Source organism: Nyctibius grandis, chromosome 8, assembly GCF_013368605.1.
Source record: "Nyctibius grandis isolate bNycGra1 chromosome 8, bNycGra1.pri, whole genome shotgun sequence".
Classification (NCBI taxonomy): domain Eukaryota; kingdom Metazoa; phylum Chordata; class Aves; order Nyctibiiformes; family Nyctibiidae; genus Nyctibius; species Nyctibius grandis.
The window spans coordinates 47,883,818-47,907,887 of NC_090665.1; the positions used below are offsets into that span (position 1 = coordinate 47,883,818).

At 46.3% G+C, this 24,070-nt stretch overlaps 2 protein-coding genes across 6 annotated transcripts in view; one reads left to right on the plus strand and one right to left on the minus strand.

Annotated features, from left to right (window-relative positions):
• RAVER2 (ribonucleoprotein, PTB binding 2) overlaps positions 1-4,407 on the plus strand; it is a 35,482-nt gene extending 31,075 nt beyond the window's left edge. For both annotated transcript variants that reach the window (XM_068406439.1, XM_068406440.1), the window contains one exon: positions 3,722-4,407. In XM_068406439.1, the coding sequence (XP_068262540.1) occupies positions 3,722-3,868 (147 nt within the window). In that variant the 3' untranslated portion in view covers positions 3,869-4,407. The remainder of the gene's footprint in view (positions 1-3,721) is intronic.
• Positions 4,408-6,631: 2,224 nt separating this feature from the next.
• Positions 6,632-24,070, minus strand: part of JAK1 (Janus kinase 1) — a 65,728-nt gene continuing 48,289 nt past the window's right edge. For 2 of the 4 annotated variants that reach the window (XM_068405875.1, XM_068405874.1), the window contains exons 9-25: positions 23,727-23,884; positions 22,437-22,560; positions 20,738-20,927; positions 17,793-17,899; positions 16,444-16,590; positions 16,004-16,091; positions 15,015-15,142; positions 14,668-14,803; positions 14,099-14,250; positions 12,705-12,855; positions 11,470-11,564; positions 11,130-11,322; positions 10,763-10,887; positions 9,373-9,545; positions 8,796-8,913; positions 8,173-8,283; positions 6,632-7,363 (exon numbers count right to left, since the gene is read on the minus strand). In XM_068405875.1, the coding sequence (XP_068261976.1) occupies positions 7,262-7,363; positions 8,173-8,283; positions 8,796-8,913; positions 9,373-9,545; positions 10,763-10,887; positions 11,130-11,322; positions 11,470-11,564; positions 12,705-12,855; positions 14,099-14,250; positions 14,668-14,803; positions 15,015-15,142; positions 16,004-16,091; positions 16,444-16,590; positions 17,793-17,899; positions 20,738-20,927; positions 22,437-22,560; positions 23,727-23,884 (2,298 nt within the window). In that variant the 3' untranslated portion in view covers positions 6,632-7,261. The remainder of the gene's footprint in view (positions 7,364-8,172; positions 8,284-8,795; positions 8,914-9,372; positions 9,546-10,762; positions 10,888-11,129; positions 11,323-11,469; positions 11,565-12,704; positions 12,856-14,098; positions 14,251-14,667; positions 14,804-15,014; positions 15,143-16,003; positions 16,092-16,443; positions 16,591-17,792; positions 17,900-20,737; positions 20,928-22,436; positions 22,561-23,726; positions 23,885-24,070) is intronic. The other 2 variants (XM_068405876.1, XM_068405877.1) reach the window with 2 other exon arrangements.

Genomic DNA, 24,070 nt, shown 5'->3' on the forward strand with positions numbered 1-24,070 from the left:
AGTGGCACTGCATGGTCACCTTCTGCAGGGCATCCCTGCACAGTCACTCTCCAGGATTCATGCTCACGCTTGTGATTATATCTGGCTTAAATATTCCTCTCTCTCAAATCCCACAGTCCAAAGTTACCTGTAAAGTTCAGGAGTGGATTAAAACACTCCCACCAAGAAACAGCACACCGTAACGTTATCTCCCAGTGAGTCTGTTGGAGGATTGTTTCTCGCCCAAACCATTCTCTCCCGAGGTTTCTGTGACCAACGAGAAGCACGTTTCTTGTTGTTTCTTTTTTTTAAGGAATTGTGTAAAGTAAACCACCCCCAAATCCTACATTTTGCTCAAGAAGTTGCTGCATGCCTGAGCTGCTGTGAATTGTACAGTCCTTTTAGCAATCGAGCGTGACTCAGATATTTTCGTATCTGCTGAGTTACTATATCAAGTAAAAATGAATTATTAAACCTCTTTTCTTTTCAACTTCTGGTTGATCATGGATCCCCTTCTGCATTTAGGAATCTACAGGTGGATCTTACGCAGACTACTTGCAGGTCATGCCTACACTTTACAGTGGAGCCCAGGGATCACACCAGCCAGGCAGCTTGCAGCTTCCTCCACAAAACCCATTAAATAAGGTGAGAGGAGAGACCGAGCAGAGGGGTTGCAGATGCAGCCCGAGCCAGCTGGTGGTGGAAGCGCTTCTTATTTGTCTTATGCTGCCACCGAGTGGACTTTGGACCCACAACAAGCCAAGGCAGAGCTTTTCCACCGCATCCACGCTCCCCAGGATCCCGAGTTGCTCAGGATCACGCGCAGTTCCTGGTGGATGTGATAAATAAAAGCAGTGGTTGGGCAGGGCGTGCCAGCGCCAGACCCCCTCGGAGCCCTCCAGTACCCTGGAGATCAGTGCTCCTCACTGCCCACAAACCACCAAAACCCCCAGGCAAAGAAAGGCTGGATGTCTGTGAGCAGACGGCTTGGAAAGATGGGATTTGTGGGGTTGGATGTGCAAAAATGCCTTGAAGGAGGCAAATAAAGTAGGAAGTGAACAAAGGAGGAGGAGGTGGTTCACACTGGTGATAATATATAACAGATTCAGCCTAGTTCAGGCAGAGTCATTGAGCAAAGCTTTCTTTGTCTTTTGGAACTGGCAGACACTTGGTTTCATCAAGAAAAGACACAAGAGGGATAGGGAGATGCTGTGGAAGCCGTGAGGACCAGCTTGAAGGAGGCTGGAGTCTGGATAAGAGGAGGCCAGTTTAACACAGGGTGAAAGCTTTGTTCAGTCTGAGCATAGATCTTCTCATTTCCCAAATGCTTTAGGAGTGCTGAGGAGTTCATACTCTCATGCTGTAGGTAAATCAGATTTCTCCTGGTTTTACTCACGGGAGAGACCGTAAAAGCCAGGTTGTCACCTCTTCTGGGACGGCGGCAGGGACGTGTGCCCGTCAGCGTAACGAGCTGCTGCCTTTGCGAGTCCAGCCCCAGCCACGCAGCCGTGAGAGCGATGATAATCTCGCTGAGCGCGGCTGGAGGGACACCGAGCTGGCTCTCCAGCCTCCAGCGCGGCTCGTGGCCCTTTGCGTGGTGTCTGGGCACGCCGAGAGGAGCCACAGCTGAGGTCAGCAGTGGGATCTGGGAGAGCTCTCCTCCATCACGGCGTTCAGCCCCTTTGCTGCGCAGGGGTTGGTAGGTGGATTCTGCACGATGTTCTGGCCTTCAGAAACTCGCATCTCAGACTTGGCGTGAGATTCCTGCTTCTTGGAGGAGTTCTAGAAGGAACACACAACTGTAGTAATTTGTGACTGCTGGATAGGAGACAGGGCCCTGCTGGAGCTGGCTTGGACGTGTCTTGAGATAAAGATGGCCAAGGCTTCACTTAGTGCCCTGGTCTAGTTGCCATGGTGGTGTCAGGGCAATGGTTGGACTCGATGATCCCAGAGGGCTCTTCCAACCTGATTGATTCTGTGATTCTGTGGTTGATTCTGTGAAGGCCTGAACACGTTGCCGTGGGCTGTGAAATCTCTAGCTCTGTGCAGCAAAAGATAGATAGCGCTTCCAGGATCCTAACAGCTCTGATGTGACTGGAAATGAGTGACTTTGTGACAAGAGGGGGTTTGAGCTGACTAATAACCTTCCAGTTTATTTCCAGTCTAAAGAGGAAAGCTTGTCTGTGGAGGTGATGTTGAGCAGCTTGCTTGGAAGTTTGAATGCCAGATGCCATAAAAGGCAGAAGGAGAGCGGTGGGTCCCTTGGCATGGACTAAACCCAACTACAGTTTGCCCTTTTCTTGTTCCTGGAATCAAGAGAGAAATCTCAGTGAAGAGGGCACACAGACAGGGCCCCAGCAGGCTCTGTCAGTGCTCGCTTGCTTTAACCCTGCAACCCCTTTTTCTCCTGCTGCTGTAAGCTGCACTTCAGAGGTCCAGAGGAAGCGTGGTCAGAGGTTTGTATGAAGCACACAGTGGTGATGCTGCACTCAGGACGTGGTGGAGGGTTCCAGCACACGTGTGACATCCCCACGGCTGTTAGAAGTGCAGGAGAGAGGAGGGGGGGAAAACTAAGTGTCTTTCTTCAAGCAAATGCCTATTTATGCTAATGAAATTGGACTTAGCAGAGGGTAATTGGAGTTGTGAACGTGCTTCTGAGAGCTGCTAGGAAATGTTGGGCTCAGGGACAGTTGGTCAGCACAGCTTTTCTTTTGACTTGAGTTAAGGAATTAGTGTCCTGGTTTGTGAAACATATTAGGGTTTCTGAAATGTGAACTAAAACCCCAAATCTTCTGATCCAGGAGCCAGACTTAGCCCTGGATACACGGTGTGGTTGAGTGGCATGTGGTGAGATGAGGTTCAGGTAGTTGTTACAGGGTGGTCTCTTTTAGAACAAGGTGACTGTTAAGCTCTTGGTTAGTAAATTAATGACATGTTGGGGGAAACAGAGAGACGTGATCAGGAGTCACTGAGGAGGGCGTTGAGCTCTGGGGTGTACGTACAGTTTCTAGTGCTGTAGGTGCACGGATGGTGCAACGTCCTGCTCTGATGGACCCCAAAGAGGAATTGAGCTTGAGCCTCACGTACCCCAAGGAGCCCTTGGTGGTGGGGCAGGGTTAGGTCACCTGTGCCCTCAGTACAAACCCTACGCTGGGACCCTCAGGACTTTGTGTGTACGAGTGAGGCATTTTAGTTGAAGTTTTGCTCAAAGAACCATTACTGCTCTCTCCTTTGCTTCGGTACCACGTGTAAACTCATGCCTGCAAGTGGCAGATGGTTACCCATAACCCACAACACAAACCCACGTTGGCATGGCTGGAAACCAAGTCCTTCACCAGGACAGTTTAACCCATTCAGCTCTCCGAGAGAAAAGAAAGAGGAAGGAGATGTGGCCCACTGGTGCTTTACTTTAAAGGATGAACAACATGGCTGGAGCTGTCACTGGAGGGTGATAGCATGGCCATGACACCGCTGCTTGTCCCATGTGCACTGTGGAGCGGGGCCACCTGGCCCAGGCAGCCCTTTGCCCTCACAAACACGCGTGTACGGTGGGGCACCGATGCGTTTACGGTCGGTTCTTTAGGGAAAGGGCACAACCACTGACTCATGAGCTGTGTATAGCTGGACCTTAAAGCCGAAGGAGTCGGGCCTTTGGAGTCGGTTCCTGGTAATTCCCAGGCTGGAGCTTTATTTATTGACACCGCTCTGGCTCATGTGTCACTTGTTTTCTTCTTGTCCTTAGGTGGCTCCGACGAGGAGCGAGAAGAGAGGCTCTTCGTACCTCCTGTCCTCCCCAGAGCCTGGCCCCGTGGAGTTCCTCGGCCAGCAGACTCAGGGCTCCGCAGTACGTTACGCAGAATCCTCGCTGAAAAAAAAACGTGTTTATTGAGCCCGAGATAATCCCTCCTGCCTTGGGGGGGGAGGGCAGGCTGCTCGTACCTCTGCTATTTATTGCTGCCTTAACTTCAAACAAACACAAGTAATTCTTCTCTCTGTGTGGGTTATAAGTATCCCAAGAGGATGGTACATATTGCTACGAGATCAGCCCTTCCTCAGTAGTCTGACCTGCCTTCTGGGTCGTCTGCCACCACATGGTAACAGCAGGCTGAAGCTGTCAAGGCAAAGTGGTGAGTTTTTGGTAGCTTCCCAGCTGAAAGCAATAAAAATTATGAGGAAGGAACACTGATCCTTTCTCCAGTCTGTTAAAAAGAAAAAAAAAAGATGGTCTTGATAGTGATTTTTTTCTTATTTTTTTAACTCAGAATGTAGGGGGTTTTTTTTTTTTTTCAATCTTACTTTTTCCAGGATTAAGAGTTCTGCATTTACAGCCTTTATATTTTTAATATTTCTTTTAATCCTGGAATGGAGATATACCAAATGTATTACAGAGCCTCTGTGATGTTTTCAATAAACCTTTGTTAAAAGTGAGCTGCTACACTGTGTGCTGCCTTGCAATATTAAGTTTGATTTGGTGATACTGGGACAGTGAAATAACCTTCAGCTGTTTTTAGGGCAAGAATCCACAGTGGGTCCTTGGAAGAAGTAATGGGCAGTTTGTGACTGCAGCTGTGTAAAGTGAAAGGTGGAGTCACCATCTCTGGAGGGGTTTAAGAAAAGCCTGGACATGGCACTTAGTGCCCTGGTCTAGTTGCCATGGTGGTGTCAGGGCAATGGTTGGACTCGATGATCCCAGAGGGCTCTTCCAACCTCATTGATTCTGTCATTCTGTAACTGACCATGAAAGAAATCAACTGCCTGGTGCCCCTGTTCCTGCCTCTGGGTGACTCAGAGAGCAGCAGCAGGACTGCCACGCTCCTCAGCTGACCTCTACTCCTGCCTTCCTGCTCTTTACTGTATTTTCTTTTTTTTCCAAGCATCCTAAGGCTGGAAATTTGCTGCGCTCCAAACCTGCTGGAGCAGCCCCTCCTGGCGCCGGGTGTCAGCTCTTACCTCTTAACTTTAGCAGGAGGTAGGTCTCACTAGAAGGAAAAGCCAGTTACTCCCTCACCCCCATGCACTGGGAACAGCAGCACAGACTGGGCTGCTCTGCCCCTCGCCCAGCCCAGCCCTCCAGGGTCCAGGGCTGAGACGATGGCACCACCCAGACTCTGCTTCCCATCTCCACTGTAGCTCTGTTTTGTTTTGTTTTAAAAAGGCTTTGTGTTTTTAGCTTATTCATTAAGCAGCTCTGCCTAGAGGCTTTCTTTTCTGCTGTTAATCCTTGTAGCTGAAGACTTAGAAATCATCAGTTCTGAAATCAATGTTTGTGACAGGGAAATGTGGGGTTTTCTGCCTTGGAATTGGGGTGCAAATTCATTTGGCCTGAATTCACTGAGGCCAGAACCCAGGTCCTTCTTACTTCATCTTGCTAGATAACACTGAAGCCATTTTTTTCAATACTTTTTTTAAAAAAAAAAGTCTTAAACTCTGCCTTTCAAGCTTTGATGTGACCAGACACATCTTGTCAAAGCTTAAAAAAAAAATAAAAATAAACCACAATCAAAATCCCTGCTCCCTTGGGGGTTGGGGGTGTAGTTCTGGTGCTTAGGACAGCCAACAGCAACACAGGTTATAGGAGCATTTCTGGGATTCTACACAGATGTGCTGATAAATCCACTTGTACTATTTTATTAAACTTTGTATATGCAACTTTCTCAACTTATTACGCTTTTTGATGAAAATAAATTGTTGTACACAGTTAAAGTGGATTTCTGTAGGAGAAAAACATCTCTAGCCTACCTTTGAAGTAATCATTTAATGTAGGGAAGGGTTGTTGTGAAGGCACCATATTCTGGAAGTTGCATTTTAAAATCTTTGTTTAATTTATGATTAAAAAAGATATGCACGTGGAGAAAAAAAAAAAGTCTTTATTAGATTTGTTTGTATAAAGAGTAACAAAGTGCTTACAGATTTAAATCAGGTTCATAAGTGACATACAGAAAAAAAACCAGGTAATACTGTAAAAATAAATCTGACCTCGTTGCAGCTCATAATTACAATTTTATATATATATATAGTTAAGATACTTAAAGACACCTTTCTGTTATTGCCAGAGCTGAGTATCTCCTCAAAGCGTTTTCAAAAATCCAGGTGTGGTGGGAAAACATGATCATCAATCACCCGAGTCCTAAGGGGACAGGGGGCAGCAGAAGGTTTCCAGTTGAAGCGCTGTGATGGAGCCTGGCAGGTTCACACCAGGAGCGTGGTGCCCTCCCAGGGCTTGCCGGCAGGTTCATCACTAACTCTGGTCCTGACAATGAAAGGTAACGTGGTCCCAGTCCCGTAACACAGAGATTCTCGGTCTGTTCGAGGTGTTCTCCTCCCCGAGGGACGCTGCCGTGGTGGCTCACTCCTCTCTAGGTCATGACTCTCTGGCAGGGGAGTGCTTCCCCCAGGTTCTGCACATGGCTTCATTTTATTGTCTCTTCCCACTGTGTGTAATTAATTTCCTACACACATTTCCCCGCCCTGTGGCTCACTTGTACAAGCTGAAAAGCATCGCGTGGCTGGGAGCAACCTCAACCATGGAAGGTTGAATGTGTAGAAATGCTTCAGTGGGTAGAAATGTGTAAGAGGGGAAAAAAGCAATTATTTACCCAGAAAAGGGGTTTCTCACTGAAATGCCTAACTACACATGCTGACCCATGCTTCGTTTGGTTTGGGTTTTTTATTTTTTTGAGCACAACAGTCAAGCAATTTCTTTTTAAATACATGTAAGAGCTCCGAACTGCAGCCTGGTTAAGAGGAGCTGATTATTTTGTCTTCTCTGGCTTTTTAATGCCAGAGTTGGTTTGTTTGTTACTAAAATTTAAGTAAGTGCACATGAAGGATATTTGTCAGCCAAACTTTTTCTTAAAAACCCTTAAAAATTATTAAATTACTGTATCAAGTCCTCTTATGTCCACAAGTTCAGTTACTCAAGCGTGCACAGCAGACTTGGTTTAACTGCTACAGGTTGCACTGGGAGCTGCAGCATTTTTTGATACCACTCAGTTCGCATCCACCAGGATAATTCAAATGGTGGTGAGACCATGATCAGGTACAGATAAAACTGCCTTGGAATAACAGCAGCAGCAGGAGTTGAAGCCATTGGTTCTGACATACCTTTTAATTAATTTGATCCAACTGTTGACTAAAATTAAAAAGGAAAACTGTTGGAAAAAGAATCCTTTAAACACATTAGCACAGTCAGAGTACAAATTACAGCAGTTAAAAAAAAATGAAAGATCTTGGGCGTTTATATTTTGACACACATTGAAAGTACTTACAGTATAAAAAAGAATTACATTCTACTCATAATTGTTTCAAATCCTTGAATCAGGTTGTGAAAGGTAGTCCGTTCGTCGTGCTTGAATATCCAGCACTTCCTCATCAGCAGGTCCACCTAAAAACAACAACAACAGAGACATTTTTAATGAAAATGAAACATTTTAATTTTAATTAAACATTCCCCTTCTTTCCCAGTCACTGTAACGGAGCAGATTCTCACTGCTATGAAATGAAGAGCACTGAGAGAAACATCCCTCAGGTTTTGATCACAATTAACAAGTTATCTGTTACCAGTGGGGCTTTTTGTTTAAGTGAAGGTCTATGTTTGTCTTGACGCAGCTTGTAACAGTGCAACAGCTTCATCACAGCTTCAGGAACGATGTTTTACCCAAATCAGGACTGTGCCCCTCTCAGGAACCACTGTCCTGGTTTACCAGCAGTGAGTACGTGGGGCACCCACAGCCTGCTTCACCTCAGAAGGGTTCAGGAGCCTGTGAGAAGGGGACAGGCAGCTCCTCTTGGCCCTGTGGGGCTGCAGCCAACCCCAGGGCAGGGCTTGGCTGGCTCCCGGCCCCTCCGAGGGCAGGAGGAGGCCGGCTGTGCCTCGGGGGCTGCTCACCCAGCCCCTGCTGAGGTGCGTCTCAGTCTGGGCTGCTCCACACCCAGGAACTCCACAATTCAAAAATCAGAACGATTCTGAGTGGATTTTACCTGGATCCAGATACTAAAGCAAAGTTCTTACCCCTTGTTCTTAACAAGGGACATCATGAATGTCAATGTCAAAAACATTTTAAAATAATGCTTAAAAAAACCTGGGAATGCCTTTTTAACAGGTTTTCCTGCCAAGATGAGCCAGGCCTGTTCAACCATGAACGCGTGGGTGCTTCTGCTGCGAATTCAGTGTGAAAGGACAGGCACCATTACCTCCTCGGGGCAGTTGGGTGGACGTGGCAAACGCTTCTCTTCTTGCAAAACACGCACCAGCCGCGCTACCGTCATCTGTCCCTGCGTGGGGCCGATCATCTTCAGGAACTCCTGGGAACAGAGCAGGAGTCAGCCACGCGTCCTCTTACCCTGCCCAAATCCAGCATGGTTCAATGGGACATTAAGATGGCATTTGAATCTCAAAATGGAAACAGTAGATGCTCCCCATCATCAGATACTGTGCACCATACACTCACGTTAGAAAATAGACAGTAACATTTATAAATATAGTATCATAGAATCACAGACTGGTTTGGGTGGGAAGGGACCTTAAAGCCCATCCAGTTCCAACCCCCTGCCACAGGCAGGGACACCTTCCACCAGACCAGGTTGCTCCAAGCCCCATCCAACCTGGCCTTGAACACTGCCAGGGAGGGGGCACCAACAACTTTTCTTACCACAACTTATCTCTGTACAGGCTCTTTAGTGAAAGACAACCACGAGGGTTGTTTTCATAAGAAAAAAGAGATTCAATCCACTTCTTGTGTCCAAAAATATATATTTTTTTTAAAAAATATCTGATTTAAGCAGCTTGAGCAGCAATTTCTTTCACAGCCACTTACTGCCATGGGACTGGACTCGGAATCGCAGTAGGTCAGCAGTTCATACAGGGTCACTCCAAACGACCAGACGTCCGAGGCGATGTAGAATTTACTCTGGAGCAAGCACTCCGGAGCATACCTGTGGGGACAAGGGGACAGCGTTACACTTCACTCAAGCCACACAGATGTACTCGTACAGGCACAACACATTTAAAGTAAATAAACTGAGGAGGCACGTCCTGCATTTGTAGAGTCCTTGTATATAAATGAATGTGCCCAGAGGGCTTGGGATGCCCCAGAAGTAGTAAATAAGGTGTAACTGTTACACAGCAAGTCACTGTGAAGCTAAAGGAGACCAAAACCAAAAACAAGATCGTGGGAAAATGGATCATTAAGTGCAGGAAGAAATAAACAGCACAACAGCAGACAAGAATAGTCTGCCAGGTGCCTCTTCCTTGCTCTGATGTTGTAGCTTTATTTAGGCCTCTCATCAAAACAGGAACAACCTTTAGGATGCCTAAAAGCCCTAAGGCTATGGGAACAGAGACATTACTGTGCTGCACAGGCTGGGTAAAGAAAAGGAGTTGTAAGTTACTACCAAAAAACAGGGCTGTCGAGGTCGTCCTTGACGGTGTAGTACTCCTTGTCGGTCTCGATGGCTTTGGTGAGGCCGAAGTCTCCGATCTTCACTCTGTTCTCGCTTTCCACAAGGACGTTTCTTGCTGCTAAGTCACGGTGCACATACTGGCAGGAGCCCAAATAGTCCATCCCCTAAGAGAGAAGAAAGCCTTTTGTGCTGGTTTCTCTAAGACTTAAGTTGCTGGGTTTTCCCAGCTTCCCCTTCAACTGCTCCCTCCTTCATGTGGTACCGCTCTGTCCAGGTTTCCCATGGCAGTTCTCTGTCTGCTGGCACTTCCCAGGGTCCTTTTCTGACACACATTCCCCTTAAACTTGGCCTCTGGCTTCCTCATCTCTCCAGGTGCTAAAGCGAGTCCAGAGGACGGCGACCAAGCTGGGGAAGGGTCTGGAGGGTCTGACCTACGAGGAACGGCTGAGGGAGCTGGGGGTGTTTAGCCTGGAGAAGAGGAGGCTCAGAGGTGACCTTAGTGCAGTCTACAACTACCTGAAGGGAGGTTGTAGTGGAGTGGGAGTCGGCCTCTTCTCCCAGGCAACTAGCGATAGGACAAGAGGACACAGCCTCAAGCTTCACCAGGGGAGGGTCAGGTTGGCCATTAGGAAGCATTTCTTCTCAGCAAGGGTTATTAGCCATTGGAAGGGGCTGCCCAGGGAGGTGGTGGAGTCACCATCTCTGGAGGGGTTTAAGACAGGACTGGACATGGCACTTAGTGCCCTGGTCTAGTTACCATGGTGGTGTCAGGGCAATGGTTGGACTCGATCATCCCAGAGGGCTCTTCCAACCTCATTGATTCTGTGATTCTGTGACTGCTGTTTCTGCTCTGCACTTTTTAATTTTCGGCTGAGCAGCCCCTGCTCTCCACAGCAACTGTTCCTTTGTGTGCTGCTGGAGCTGACAGCCAGTCTCTACACCTCTTATACCTGCCCGGTCCACCACAACCCCAAAACCAGAGTCTCCTGCAGAAAGCACGTGGTTTCACACGGCCTGACTGCACTCTGCACTCCTATCTCCTCCTCGCTTCAGACGTGCACATTGCTCCTTCCCTCTCACCAACACCCCCTTTCTAAATGCTGTCCCCCCTCCTCACACTTCAAACTGCAGTAGCAACAACTTCTTCTCATAGTAAACTTTTATGGAAGGGATCCTGGTTAAATTATTCCCTCGCTGATCTTTATGCCAGCAGCACCTGAAGCACGGGAGAGACCGCTCTAGGATTCAGGTCCTTGGGGACAAAGCCAGGAGAATGGTTCTGGTCATAAAGCATAAAGCAAGCCACTCCTACCCTCCATTCAATTACATCCTAAACTCATCAAACAGAAGACTTGAAGGAAGGTTCTGGTGCCAGGCTCACCTTGCAGATCTGAACCGCGTATCTGAGAAGTTGTTTGAGATTGATCTTGTTCTTGTTCCGGGGGAGATACTCCTTCAGGCTCCCAGAAGGAAGAAATTCCATGATGAGTTTAATCCCACTTCCTCCTAAAACCAGAGCGTGTGTTTAATTTGCAGGCGTGACCCTTCTCGTGTCATTAACACCCATAACTTTTGTACAAGCCCACAGCACCAGCAGCATCTGCTCTGTAACGGTCTCTTTTTCCTTGAAGAAAGAGATCTAAACCCGTAAGACTGAACTAAGAGTTTTGCTTTTTAAAAAGCTTCATGTTTGAAGGAAAACCCTTACACTTTTAGTGTATCTTTTAATATTCTACAGGAAGACTTACCGTCTTCTGTGCAAATCCCCTTGTATTTCACAATGTTTTCATGATAAAGATTCCTCAAGATTTCTATTTCCTTCTTGAGATCAGCGATGTGATTCCCTCCACTCTCTGGCTTGAGTGATTTAACTGCCACTTGCTCCCCTGTATTGTCACCTTCTGGGTCGTATCTGCAGAGCTCCACCTTGCCGAAGTGGCCCTGATTGTAGAAGAGAAGAGAGCGTTCTTTAACACAGTGCTTACCACCCCTAGTGTCACCAACACACTCTTTTAGGCATTTACGATTCACACCCTCCTGTACACACGCACACCCTCATCGGTGTTCTGCACCTGACACCCCTCTTACCTCTCCCAAATCACGGATTCTTTTCAAGAATCGTTTTTCAAAGAGCGTGGGATCCACCTCTGTAACGGGCTTCTTCTCCGAGACGATATCGGGATCTGGGAGTGGAAAAAAGTTCCAGGTCAGATTCCTGCAAGGACACCTTGGTCTTGATACCTCAAGGCATCCTTGCTCGCTTCCAGGCTGCTGCTGTCAGTGTGTTTCTATCCCCACTGTCACAACTTTGAGTATGCAAATCCTGCCTCCTCCTCGACAGGGAATCCCTTCCGTTGGCATGTGCCAGCCTAGCACTTGCTGATCCTCCTCCCTCCCTTCGTGGGTTGCTCACTGGGTCTTCTTCCAGAGTCTGATTCAGTTTTCTCTCAATACACTTCCCACCCTGTAGTAGTTATTCAGCTTCCATGATTATTTATACTAGGTATGGGAAGTCAAGTTTTGCCCTTACTACACACTGACCGTCTGTTAGTTGCTCTGTAGTAATTTCAACAGAAAATGAACCAGGAACCAGAGTTATCTTTGTTAGTGCTCTGATTCGCTCAAGAGAGTCCTATGGAAACCTCATGGAGCTCAAAAATTGTCTTGAAACAAACTGAAGCTGTTGTATAAAATACAGGCTATCAAATGAGTAACGGCTGAGGGAGCTGGGGGTGTTTAGCCTGGAGAAGAGGAGGCTCAGAGGTGACCTTAGTGCAGTCTACAACTACCTGAAGGGAGGTTGTAGCGCAGCAGGAGTCGGCCTCTTCTCCCAGGCAACCAGCGATAGGACAAGAGGACACAGCCTCAAGCTTGGCCAGGGGAGGTTCAGGTTGGACATTAGGAAGCATTTCTTCTCAGCAAGGGTCATTAGCCATTGGAAGGGGCTGCCCAGGGAGGTGGTGGAGTCACCATCTCTGGAGGGGTTTAAGAAAAGCCTGGACATGGCACTTAGTGCCATGGTCTAGTTGACATGGTGGTGTCAGGGCAATGGTTGGACTGGATGATCCCAGAGGGCTCTTCCAACCTGATTGATTCTGTGATTCTGTGATGAAATGGCAGTAACTCCAACACACTTAAGCCCCACATTATGAATTAAGCACTCGCATCCTATTTGCACTCATCTACAGAAAGGGTTAGTTCCACTGCTGGAGGGACACAACATGCTCCTGCCAATACAACGCTGCTGCAAGGTGCCCAGCTCAGCCACATAAACCAGCCTTCCTTGTCCCTCCCTCCAGCTGACAGGCAAAGCCAGGCCTTACTTTGTTCCTCCAGTTTGTTGATGTCTCTCATGATTGCTCTGAAGAAGGGTCTCTGGTGGGGGTCGTAGTTCATGCACTGTTTCATCAGGTCAGCCAGCTCCTTGCACGACGGTGTTGCCAACACAAAATGCCCCTCGTAGAACCTCTCCTTCTGTAAGGCACAAATGGAAACTCCTGCATGAATTTTAGCTTTTAATTTAATAAACCCACGCTCTACGTCAGCAGATGTGACCATCAGATCCTTAACTCACTGTGAACTTTTACTTAACTTTGCCAAGGAAATCCTCCTTGTAACTCCTTTAGTAACTCTAAACTATCTTACCAGTAGAGAATTATTATTCTGCTCAATCTGGTGTAGTTTGGAGCAACCACTTAAAACACATGAAGTTTCTAAAATGTGCTGAAGATTTCACCGCTCAGAAGCTCTTTTTCTGCCAGGTTTGCCACGTTACTTACGCAGTGGCGTAATGGCTGAGTGGGAACGTTTGCCAAGGACACACCACAATCCTGGCTGCTTCCTTTTCTTTATGCTTTGAGAGTGAACAAAAACGGTGTGTCCAAAAGAAACAAGAACAGCAGAACCCAGCTGCTTTTAAGCAGAACCTCAGTCAGTTTGTAACTGGACACGGGGGTTAGAAAGGACAGGTGTGAGAGCAACAGAAGTGCTGTTTAATTGTTACTATGCTGAGTTTTGAGAACCACCACCAAGGTCAGGGTGAAGCAATAATTAGCAATTCTTAGAGTAAGGACAAGAATTCCCGCTGCAACCTGTGGTAATTTTCCCACACTTCAAGAAAGATGTTGAGGTGTTGGAGCGAGTCCAGAGGAGGGCGACCAAGCTGGGGAAGGGTCTGGAGGGTCTGACCTACAAGGAACGGCTGAGGGAGCTGGGGGTGTTTAGCCTGGAAAAGAGGAGGCTCAGAGGTGACCTTAGTGCAGTCTACAACTACCTGAAGGGAGGTCGTAGTGGAGTGGGAGTCGGCCTCTTCTCCCAGGCAACCAGCGATAGGACAAGAGGACACAGCCTCAAGCTTCGCCACGGGAGGTTCAGGTTGGACATTAGGAAGCATTTCTTCTCAGCAAGGGTCATTAGCCATTGGAAGGGGCTGCCCAGGGAGGTGGTGGAGTCACCATCTCTGGAGGGGTTTAAGAAAAGACTGGACGTGGCACTTAGTTCCCTGGTCTAGTTGCCATGGTGGTGTCAGGGCAATGGTTGGACTCGATGATCCCAGAGGGCTCTTCCAACCTGGTTGCTTCTGTGATTGTGTGATTATTACGTCCATCTGAGCTGGTTTTCTTGTAAATCAAAAGCAACTCAAATTGGGTGTGGAAACTGAGTGCCTAAGAGGATGTATCTGAGATGTCAAAGTGAAGTCTATGTAACATAGTTGTACCTCTGCTAACGTCTTGTCCTTCAGTGGTACTTCTCCATTATAGCAGATCTCCCACAGTGTTGTACCAAAACTCCACTTATCTGCTGCAACGCTTAAATTTTTGGAGTCTTCAACACATTCGGGTGCAATCCAGGGGATTCGCTCAACGCATTCTTAGATAAAACACAGAATCAAAACATTTGGGAGTTAATACCAAAGGACTAAACAACGAGCCTTCCAATGTAATTATTGTCTAACAGCTGCTGAGCCAAAACAAGCTACAAATGCATTTGTCCAGTTGCAGGGAAATCTTGATTCTCAAATCCCTGTGCTCAGACAGAGTTTCTGTGGCTTTCACAAGCTCGTGCCTTGAGCCACCCAGAAACTGAGATTCCTTCTCAGTCACTAGACTGAATGTGACTTTTTAAGAGAAATGAATACAAGCACCCCCCATCAGCAACACTCCTTTAATTCCGTGTAGTTTTCAGATTCATGGAAGCTGATGACTTCTGTTCTAGAGCCAGTTCTAGCTGGTATGAATGATATTTCTCCCTCTCCCCTTCCCCACCACACTGATGCCTGCACCATACCTTGTCTGGACAGCACAGTTATTGGTATTCCTGGGTCGCTCAGCTTTATGAAAGGCCCATACTCGGTGTCGATTCCCTCTCTTGCCAGCAGGATGTTTTTAGTACACACATTTCCATGTACCAAATCCTTATCCTCCTATAGAAAATGAGGAAAAGAGTGAGTGCAGTGAGTTAGCAATGCTCTGCAAGTGCTCTAACACACCTAGCTAGCATAGGGGATCACTGTAAAATACTCCAAGCTGAAATCCCAAAATACAGCTTGGAAGAAATTACCCTAGAGAAGAAGAGGGAAAGGACGAGTAGGGAAACATACTACAGGCAATGCTGCTGTCGAGATGCCCTCTTACCAAGTAGCTTAGTGCGCTTGCAAGTTGCTTGGCAACTTTGAATTTCCAAGGAGTTGTCAGGACTTCACTCTTCCGATGCATAAACAGATCCAGAGGCCCAAATTCAACAAACTCTTCAACCATGATATCTACAAAGTCAGGTGCACAAAGTCAGTATTGCAATAACCGGTGTCTGGAGTAACCTAATACCATCTTCCTCCCCTCCCTCAGGCAAGCTGGTTATAATACATCTTTATTTCACCTTCCTCAAAGTTTACTTCAGTGCTCAGTCCAAATTAAAAGGCTGAGAAGAGTGGTTTTATGTAGTAAATGACCAGTAAGCCTGGACAAAGCATTTCAAAGACCACAGGGCAGAGCCTTCCCAGGGAAATACCTTCTGCCAGCAGGCTGGTTTGCAGTCTACAACTACCTGAAGGGAGGTTGTAGCAGAGTGGGAGTCGGCCTCTTCTCCCAGGCAACTAGCGATAGGACAAGAGGACACAGCCTCAAGCTTGGCCAGGGGAGGTTCAGGTTGGACATTAGGAAGCATTTCTTCTCAGCAAGGGTCATTAGCCATTGGAAGGGGCTGCCCAGGGAGGTGGTGGAGTCACCATCTCTGGAGGGGTTTAAGAAAAGCCTGGACATGGCACTTAGTGCCCTGGTCTAGTTGCCATGGTGGTGTCAGGGCAATGGTTGGACTCGATGATCCCAGAGGGCTCTTCCAACCTGGTTGATTCTGTGATTCTGTGATTCTGTATTGACACCAACCTCAAGGGATCACCCTGTAGGGCACTTACTCAAAGCCAGCACTGGAAGAGGAAACTCATTAGTAGAAAGGACCCTGCAGCTGCCTCGCTGTTCCAATTTCACTTCTGTCTGCACCGAAAAATCCCGAGGCAGCAGCTGCTGAGCCCACCTCCCCCGTGCTGGCACTGAACCGAACGGCCGCCCTGTCCCTGCCCAGCCTGCTGCTTACACGTGCTGCCTAGAGAGATGGTCACTGAACTCACTTTCTACGTCACGGACGCAGACTCCATGCAGGAGGACAATGTGCTTGTGAGACACCTGCCTCATCATGCTTGCTGTTTCAAAGAAGGCCTGTTGGAAAGAAGAGGTCAGCCATTAAACTGCTGCTCGTTGGTTAACAGAGAGCATCGAGTAACAACAACATCTGCAAAAGATAACTGTGTTTCCCAGTAACATAAAGGGTCAACAATGGCAGGGATGTGGGTTCAACAATGGCAGTGGAGGGTTGCCTGCCTAATGAGATCAGCTCAACCAGCACCTCAGAAGTCCTGATCAATGATGGACCTGACTGCCTAGAACGGTGAGATACACCATCAGCGTTGCCCCATTCCCCTACTACATACACAACCCCCTTTTTTACAGGCTTTTCATCGTTAACCATGTCCAATAGTGTGAGACCTGGTATAAAAAGGAAAAAACTTGCCAAAGAAATGTCTCTGTGGCTGGGGTCCAAGACCTTGAGGAGGACTTTAATCTCTTTTTCATTTTGATATCCTTCATTCTCGTCATCTTTGTAGTTGAGAATCCCTGAGTAAATCTGTGTTCTCGTCCCTCTTCCAAGATGCTCGCCCTAAGATACAACACACCATATATTTTTCAAACTAGAACATGAAGCAAACAAGCATCGATTTACACAAATACTCGAATCTATTCTGCCTCTCCAAGTAGAGAGTGGACTTAGCCCTCTACTCGATCTAGTTACATAGAGACTTAAAATTACTACAGCGAGAAACGAATGACAGCACGTTACTCTTTGCTTTAGTACTCTGAGCATACTCACCACTGTACATTTGATATCAAAGGGCTATTACATCTCCATTAACATCAAACAGGTTCAGTGTGATTTAACGTTATTAGACTAAACACCAAATGAATAAATAATAACTGGCCTCTTATTTACAACAAGCTGCTATTGAGACAATCTTTAATGTGTTTCCAAAAGTTAGAGGAAGTAATATTTCAAGGGAACACTTTGTTTGGGAAAGCAATTTCCTCCTAAAGCACAGAGGATTCCACCTTGGGATATTTTTGCAGGAAGTCTGCATGCTGACTGTAGATAGAGCAATCAAAAAACAATTAACATAATCTGTATCTGTCCTCCCCGGTCAGTGATGCAATTAAAAAAAAAAAATTATTTAACTGAAGAAGCAAACTGCACGATTTAAGAGCTCAGGTCTTTTAGAAATATTAAATGTGTTTGTGCATTCATGTGTTTTTTGAAGTTTATTCAAGTCACCTGCATCACTAACTGCAAACAACTGTCAGAAAATTTGGGAACATAAGTGCTAAATCAGTTTGGAACACAAAATTTTGAATGCTAAGACTCTTCAGAGCTTTTGAATATCCTTTTTTTTTTACTGTAGGATATTATCTTAAACCTCAAGTTGCCCCTTTCTCTGGTGTGTCAGGCTTTAAAGGATACAGCCACATTTAGCAACAAACCAGCTAGAAAAAACAGCTCTTAAGACTGTCGTGATTTTTTAAGAATGACCTTAGAAGCAGCTCTTCCCACAGACATTAGAAAATTGCTCAAATATCGATTTGATTTCCTTTCCAAGCTTCTCTTCTTTTTCCACACAAGGACACACAAACATTTTGATTCTGCAATAAGAGGCTTTAATACAAATAAAGATTCCAATGAAGTTTTGCTGAGGAGAAATGAGAGTGGAAGAACCAGCCAGAACGGGGTGATTTTATATTACTTGCTGGGGTACAGCGGGCTGTCACACTTCTTGGGTTATAAGAGAGACACACAGTGCAGCAGCCACCTACCTGCATGATTTCTTCCTTGAGGATTCGATGGAAACTCAGCTGCCCTAGGTGGTAAACAGGCTGCCACTCCTGCGCCTTCTTGGTTGCAACTAGTAAGTTGGAGATTTCTAGAAGGCAGGGAGAGAAAATATTCTTTAAGACTTTTCAACGATAACTGCATTCACCCTTCTCAGTCAGCAACATTATTGTAGATGCTCACTGCAAGGTAAATCCCAAATAAATGAGGAGGAGGGAGAAAAGAAGTCCAACCATTGCCCTGACACCACCATGTCAACTAGACCAGGGCACTTAGTGCCCTGGTCTAGTTGCCATGGTGGTGTCAGGGCAATGGTTGGACTCGGTGATCCCAGAGGGCTCTTCCAACCTGGTTGATTCTGTGATTCTGTATTGACACCAACCTCAAGGGATCACCCTGTAGGGCACTTACTCAAAGCCAGCACTGGAAGAGGAAACTCATTAGTAGAAAGGACCTTGCAGCTGCCTCGCTGTTCCAATTCCACTTCTGTCTGCACCGAAAAATCCTGAGGCAGCAGCTGCTGAGCCCACCTCCCCCGTGCTGGCACTGAACCGAACGGCCGCCCTGTCCCTGCCCAGCCTGCCGCTTACACGTGCTGCCTAGAGAGATGGTCACTGTCTTGTGCTCTGGGAAACACCAACAGTCTGTGTCCAGAGCACTGGAATTAAACTGGGCACTGGGAAATAAACAGAAGGAAAAGACTCAAAAGCCCAGTGCTTCCTCCTTGCTGCTTCTGGTCAGGGAGAGGCATGGTTAGATCCAAAAGTCTTGCACGTGAATTTTGTCTTCCTGTGTTTGACAGCAGGCATTATTTATTATGATATGACGGTTTTAGATGTCTGTGTGCATCTGGCCTTCCCACTACTGGGAGCAGAACATGTGTGTCAGGGCTAAACCGTGATCTAGCACTCTGAAAATAAACCGTAATGAACCATAGACTGGAAAAACTGCTTTATTTCTGCATCCCTTAAACTTCTTTGTGAATAGCCAATTAACTAGACAGATTCAAAAAGAAGAAAAAAAGAAGGAAAAAAAACCCACAGGGAAGAGACAGAACAGAATCACAGAATCAACCAGGTTGGAAGAGCCCTCTGGGATCATCAAGTCCAACCATTGCCCTGACACCACCATGGCAACTAGACCACGGCACTAAGTGCCATGGCCAGTCTTTTCTTAAACCCCTCCAGAGATGGTGACTCCACCACCTCCCTGGGCAGCCCCTTCCAATGGCTAATGACCCTTGCTGAGAAGAAATGCTTCCTAATGTCCAACCTGAACCTCCCCTGGCCAAGCTTGAGGCTGTGTCCTCTTGTCCTACCGCTAGTTGCCTGGAAGAAGAGGCTGACTCCCACTCCACTACAACCTCCCTTCAGGTAGTTGTAGACTGCACTAAGGTCACCTCTGAGCCTCCAGGGAACAGCCCAGATAATGCACTGGATCCCACTGCAACCAGAGTCAGTGAAAGCTGAAGTGGGTAGTCAACTCCTTGACCCGTTTTATTTTATTCCACATACAGCTGTCTAAATGTAATCAAAACATTTAATCTCTTCGTGCTCCAGACAATGACCAGTGTTCTTCAAAAGCACTGATAAGCTCGGTGTCTATCCACAGAGCACTCTCCTCTAAAACCATCAGAACAAGCAGGTAAGAATGTAGCAGTTATTCTAACAGGAAACCATTATCTGATCAACACAATCACGCCACTGTGTTTCCTCTTTCGTATAAAACTCAGCTGCAAGACACTTGTAGTTTATAGCAAACCATTTTATAAGTGTTGGCACTAACAGTTGAACAACCACACGATTGTCCCAGCCCCCGACAATCTGACCTCACAGATGGATTTACTGACTGCAAGGCTGCTCTGCTTGCTAACAGGGAGGATTAACAGAGTAAACAACAGCTCATCATGAGCAAACAAGCTTCAAACCAGAGGCTGCCACACAGCAACTGCAGGTGGCAACCCTCCTTTGGTAGAGGAACGCAGCGTGATGCGTGGCAGCGCTGCCTGGTATACGTGACTCGGTGGAGAAAGGGAAGAACCTTATATGGTCCCCGCTTCGCCGCAGCGTTTCAGCCCCCAGCTCTGAGTCAGCTGTGACATTTTCTTTTTAAACAAATCTACGGTTCCACCTCTGCCGTCGATACTGCAGGGCCAGCTGTTTAGGTGCAAAAAAGGAAAACCAGAACTTTGCTCACTGTCATTTGAAAAGTTCACACAGAAAAGGCTCGTGAGAAGCACCAGCCCCTGAGCATCCTGTGCTGAGCTTGTAACACTGAAAGGAAACCCCTAAAACCTTGTTCACAGCACTTGCTTTTTGGCAAGACAACTCCTCCATGGAGAAGGAAGAAACTTTATATATAAATTTTTTAAGTCACAGAAGAGCTTCACACAAGAACACACCACAGACACTAAGAATGCCCCTGCTGGGCAACCAAGCTGGTGAAGGGTCTGGAGGGTCTGACCTACAAGGAACGGCTGAGGGAGCTGGGGGTGTTTAGCCTGGAGAAGAGGAGGCTCAGAGGTGACCTTAGTGCAGTCTACAACTACCTGAAGGGAGGCTGTAGTGGAGTGGGAGTCGGCCTCTTCTCCCAGGCAACCAGCGATAGGACAAGAGGACACAGCCTCAAGCTTCGCCACGGGAGGTTCAGGTTGGACATTAGGAAGCATTTCTTCTCAGCAAGGGTCATTAGCCATTGGAAGGGGCTGCCCAGGAAGGTGGTGGAGTCACCATCTCTGGAGGTGTTTAAGAAAAGACTGGACATGGCACTTAGTGCCCTGGTCTAGTTGCCATGGTGGTGTCAGGGCAACGGTTGGACTCGATGAGCCCAGAGGGCTCTTCCAACCTGGTTGATTCTGTGATTCTGTGATTTCCGGAGTTTGTTTTCTTTCAATGACAAAGTTCATTGCCCCTCTTAAAGGACAGACTACCTCTTGGCTTTGGTTGGCAGCACCTCTTCAGTGTAAAGCTTATGTTGTCCGTTCGAAGTATTTGTCCTTTCAGGTGGTCCATCAGCTCTTTTAAGGATGAGTAAGACTTGTTTGAACCATGTAGGAAGTACCCGCCTTTCTTCACTTCAATCTGGAAGTTCTTGTACTGAATTGAATTATTTAGCATCTGCTATTACAGGGGAGAGGGGAGAAAAAGAAAGCAGAATACCAATCATTAAAGTGAAAAAATGTTTGTAAAGCCATAAAAGCTCCCCAAAAGCCTTTGAAATTACATGTAGGACCAGTTAATCACTTGCTCCTAAGCTAGGGCCCTCTAATGAAGTAGGAAAAGGCCCTAAATTCCTATAACCTTCAGTCCCAGAAAGGCTCACAGTAATAGGGTGGAAGAAGAGCCACATAAAGATGCAATGTCTAACAACTCCAACTGAAGCTTCTGTGTTTTGCAGAGCCTGAGAGTATGGAGAAGCCCTGACTCTTCAGAAGGACCTTTCTCTTCACTTGGTCGAGAATTGCAGAATCTGGACCACGGTTTCAAAATCTCAACTCAAAAATAGCAAAACTCCCTTTCACAACCCACATTGTTGAACAAGTGAAACAAGATTTCAGGCTGTTGTTCAAACCTTCCAGTTTCATTCAAAGCTACCAGGGAAGAATGACTGAACTTTTGTACTCATCTATCTCAAGCCCGTGCCCTTTCAAGGTTGACCTTCTACTCCTGCTTCCTCACCTCTACCATACTGCAGCTTTGCACCACCTCTCTCCTTCCTCCCTAAGTCTTGCAATAGAGTGGAATGATTTCCAAGATGAAATCCATTTCTTGGTTCAATGCCTCAGTTGTCCTGTCTGTTAGAAGACAGTGTTGATCACCTAGTTTTTTTGCAAATGTTTACAGAAGATGAACCAAATACCAATGCTAAGAGATGACTATTATTTCCAAGAGGTTTTTTTTTTATCATTCTGTTGTTTCTTGTTCCAAATGTCCCTTCTTGACCTCATCATTAATTCTATTAACATTTTTCTCTAAAAGAAGGAAAACAGCTTATATGTTTTTACGCTATGATTATTCTTGTGTGAACACTTTAAGTATCTTCTCAAAACTGGCAAGTCAGCTGCAAACTTCCAGCTGAGGTCAGTAAAATTCAAACTTCTGCCTTCTTTTTTACTTCTAACTGGTTCTCTCACCTACCCCACGTCATGGGCTTTGCTTATCACTTATCTTTCACAAAATACACCCCACCAGCTAACCGTGTGCATCTCTCCTTCTGTGGTGCTCCACACGCAAAGGCAACTGTCCCCATGCACTCTTCTTTTACAGTGTGTCAGTAGAAATACATTCATGCAATTAAATCCGTGTTCAAGAAACGTTAGGCAAGTTGCAGTGACAAATTCTGGATGTCATTCTCACACCGTATGAGTTGAAAAAGCTTAATTTCAATCACGTTCATGCACAGTTTTATTGCTATGAATGGAAAGGTTCTGGATGTAATGAATCATTTGTCAGGGATAGCACAAGAGTCTGGGGAAAATGAAGCTATAAATGTCTACCCTCTGCTGCATCAGCTATCAAAGATAAGAGTGATTGCCCTAAAGAACATAAATACATCAGCATGGATTACAGGGAGCTGCTAGTCTTTAGCTCATTATGAGATTACTGCTGGGAATGCCACACGTGACGTACCTCTGGGCCTTCAAAACAAGTCACTGTCATGAGAATGTGGTTAAAGTTGGTGCAGCTCCATCTCAACACGTACATTCCTGCTTCGTTCCCTTCCTGGCGCAGTTTGTTGATGGCGTATTCCGTGCTGAAAGAGTCAATGGACAAATGAGCAGCTGCATCCAAAACCTATTATTACTAAATACACCGGAAAGTCATCCTACATCTGGAACAAAAATGTAGAACAGCAACTTAGAAGTATTTATATTATTATTAAAACATGATTGAGTTGGGTGCACTACACACGCTCACATTTAGCTGCAAAAGAGAAAGGGAAGAAAGTTTTATTAAGTTCTTAGCATGCTTAAGCTACGTGTGCACGTAAACTCTGTTTTCTGTACATTGCATCTTCAAACATAAAAAGAAAAGCCAAAAAGGTGGGCAGAAGGGAAAATATTGCTTTAGCTATTTAAAAAAAAAAAACCAAAGGCTTTGTGCCTCCATCCGAGGCACAAGAAAGATGTTGAGGTGTTGGAGCGAGTCCAGAGGAGGGCGACCAAGCTGGGGAAGGGTCTGGAGGGTCTGACCTACGAGGAACGGCTGAGGGAGCTGGGGGTGTTTAGCCTGGAGAAGAGGAGGCTCAGAGGTGACCTTAGTGCAGTCTACAGCTACCTGAAGGGAGGTTGTAGTGAAGTGGGAGTCGGCCTCTTCTCCCAGGCAACTAGTGATAGGACAAGAGGACACAGCCTCAAGCTTGGCCAGGGGAGGGTCAGGTTGGACATGAGGAAGCATTTCTTCTCAGCAAGGGTCATTAGCCATTGGAAGGGGCTGCCCAGGGAGGTGGTGGAGTCACCATCTCTGGAGGGGTTTAAGAAAAGCCTGGACATGGCACTTAGTGCCATGGTCTAGTTGCCATGGTGGTGTCAGGGCAATGGTTGGACTCGATGATCCCAGAGGTCTCTTCCAACCTGGTTGATTCTGTGACTCCCAGGATTGCTGTAGATACAGTTCAACTTTGTCTACCTAAAATATTCCCATCTGTTCAGCTGACAATGATCTTCATAGCTGTTCATGAAGTAAGCCTCAAAATACTCCTATAGTGAGGCAACACTGGTTTTATAGATAAGTAAGTTGATGTGGAGAGAAACAGTGATTTTTTTTTCCCATATAATCATTAGAAAAATAAAGTTGTCCTACAACCCTTTGTTAACTAACAACCTTCCAACTGTCGGATTTCCTCAGTGGATTCAATATGCAGTGGTCTAGAAGACTAATTATTCAAGTGGAAAAATTAAAATCAAATGCTTTACTAACCAAATGGGTCCATGGCATCCATTTTTTATGTTGTGCTCGATCAGTGGAGGAGCCACATCTGTGCAGAGGTAATGGTGGGCGTCTGCTGTAAGTCTGAAGTACCCGTCTATCAACGATGCAAATGACAGGGCCTCATCATGTGAGGACAGTTTTAATTCCTACAACAAATAGATAGTTTAGTCAAGAATTCTTACAGTTCTGTTAAAACATTTCAGAAGTATTTTCATATCCAGTAATTTTTGCATAAAGTGGCTCAAAAATTGTCCAGAAACATAGTGAAGTGGGAGTCGGCCTCTTCTCCCAGGCAACTAGTGATAGGACAAGAGGACACAGCCTCAAGCTTC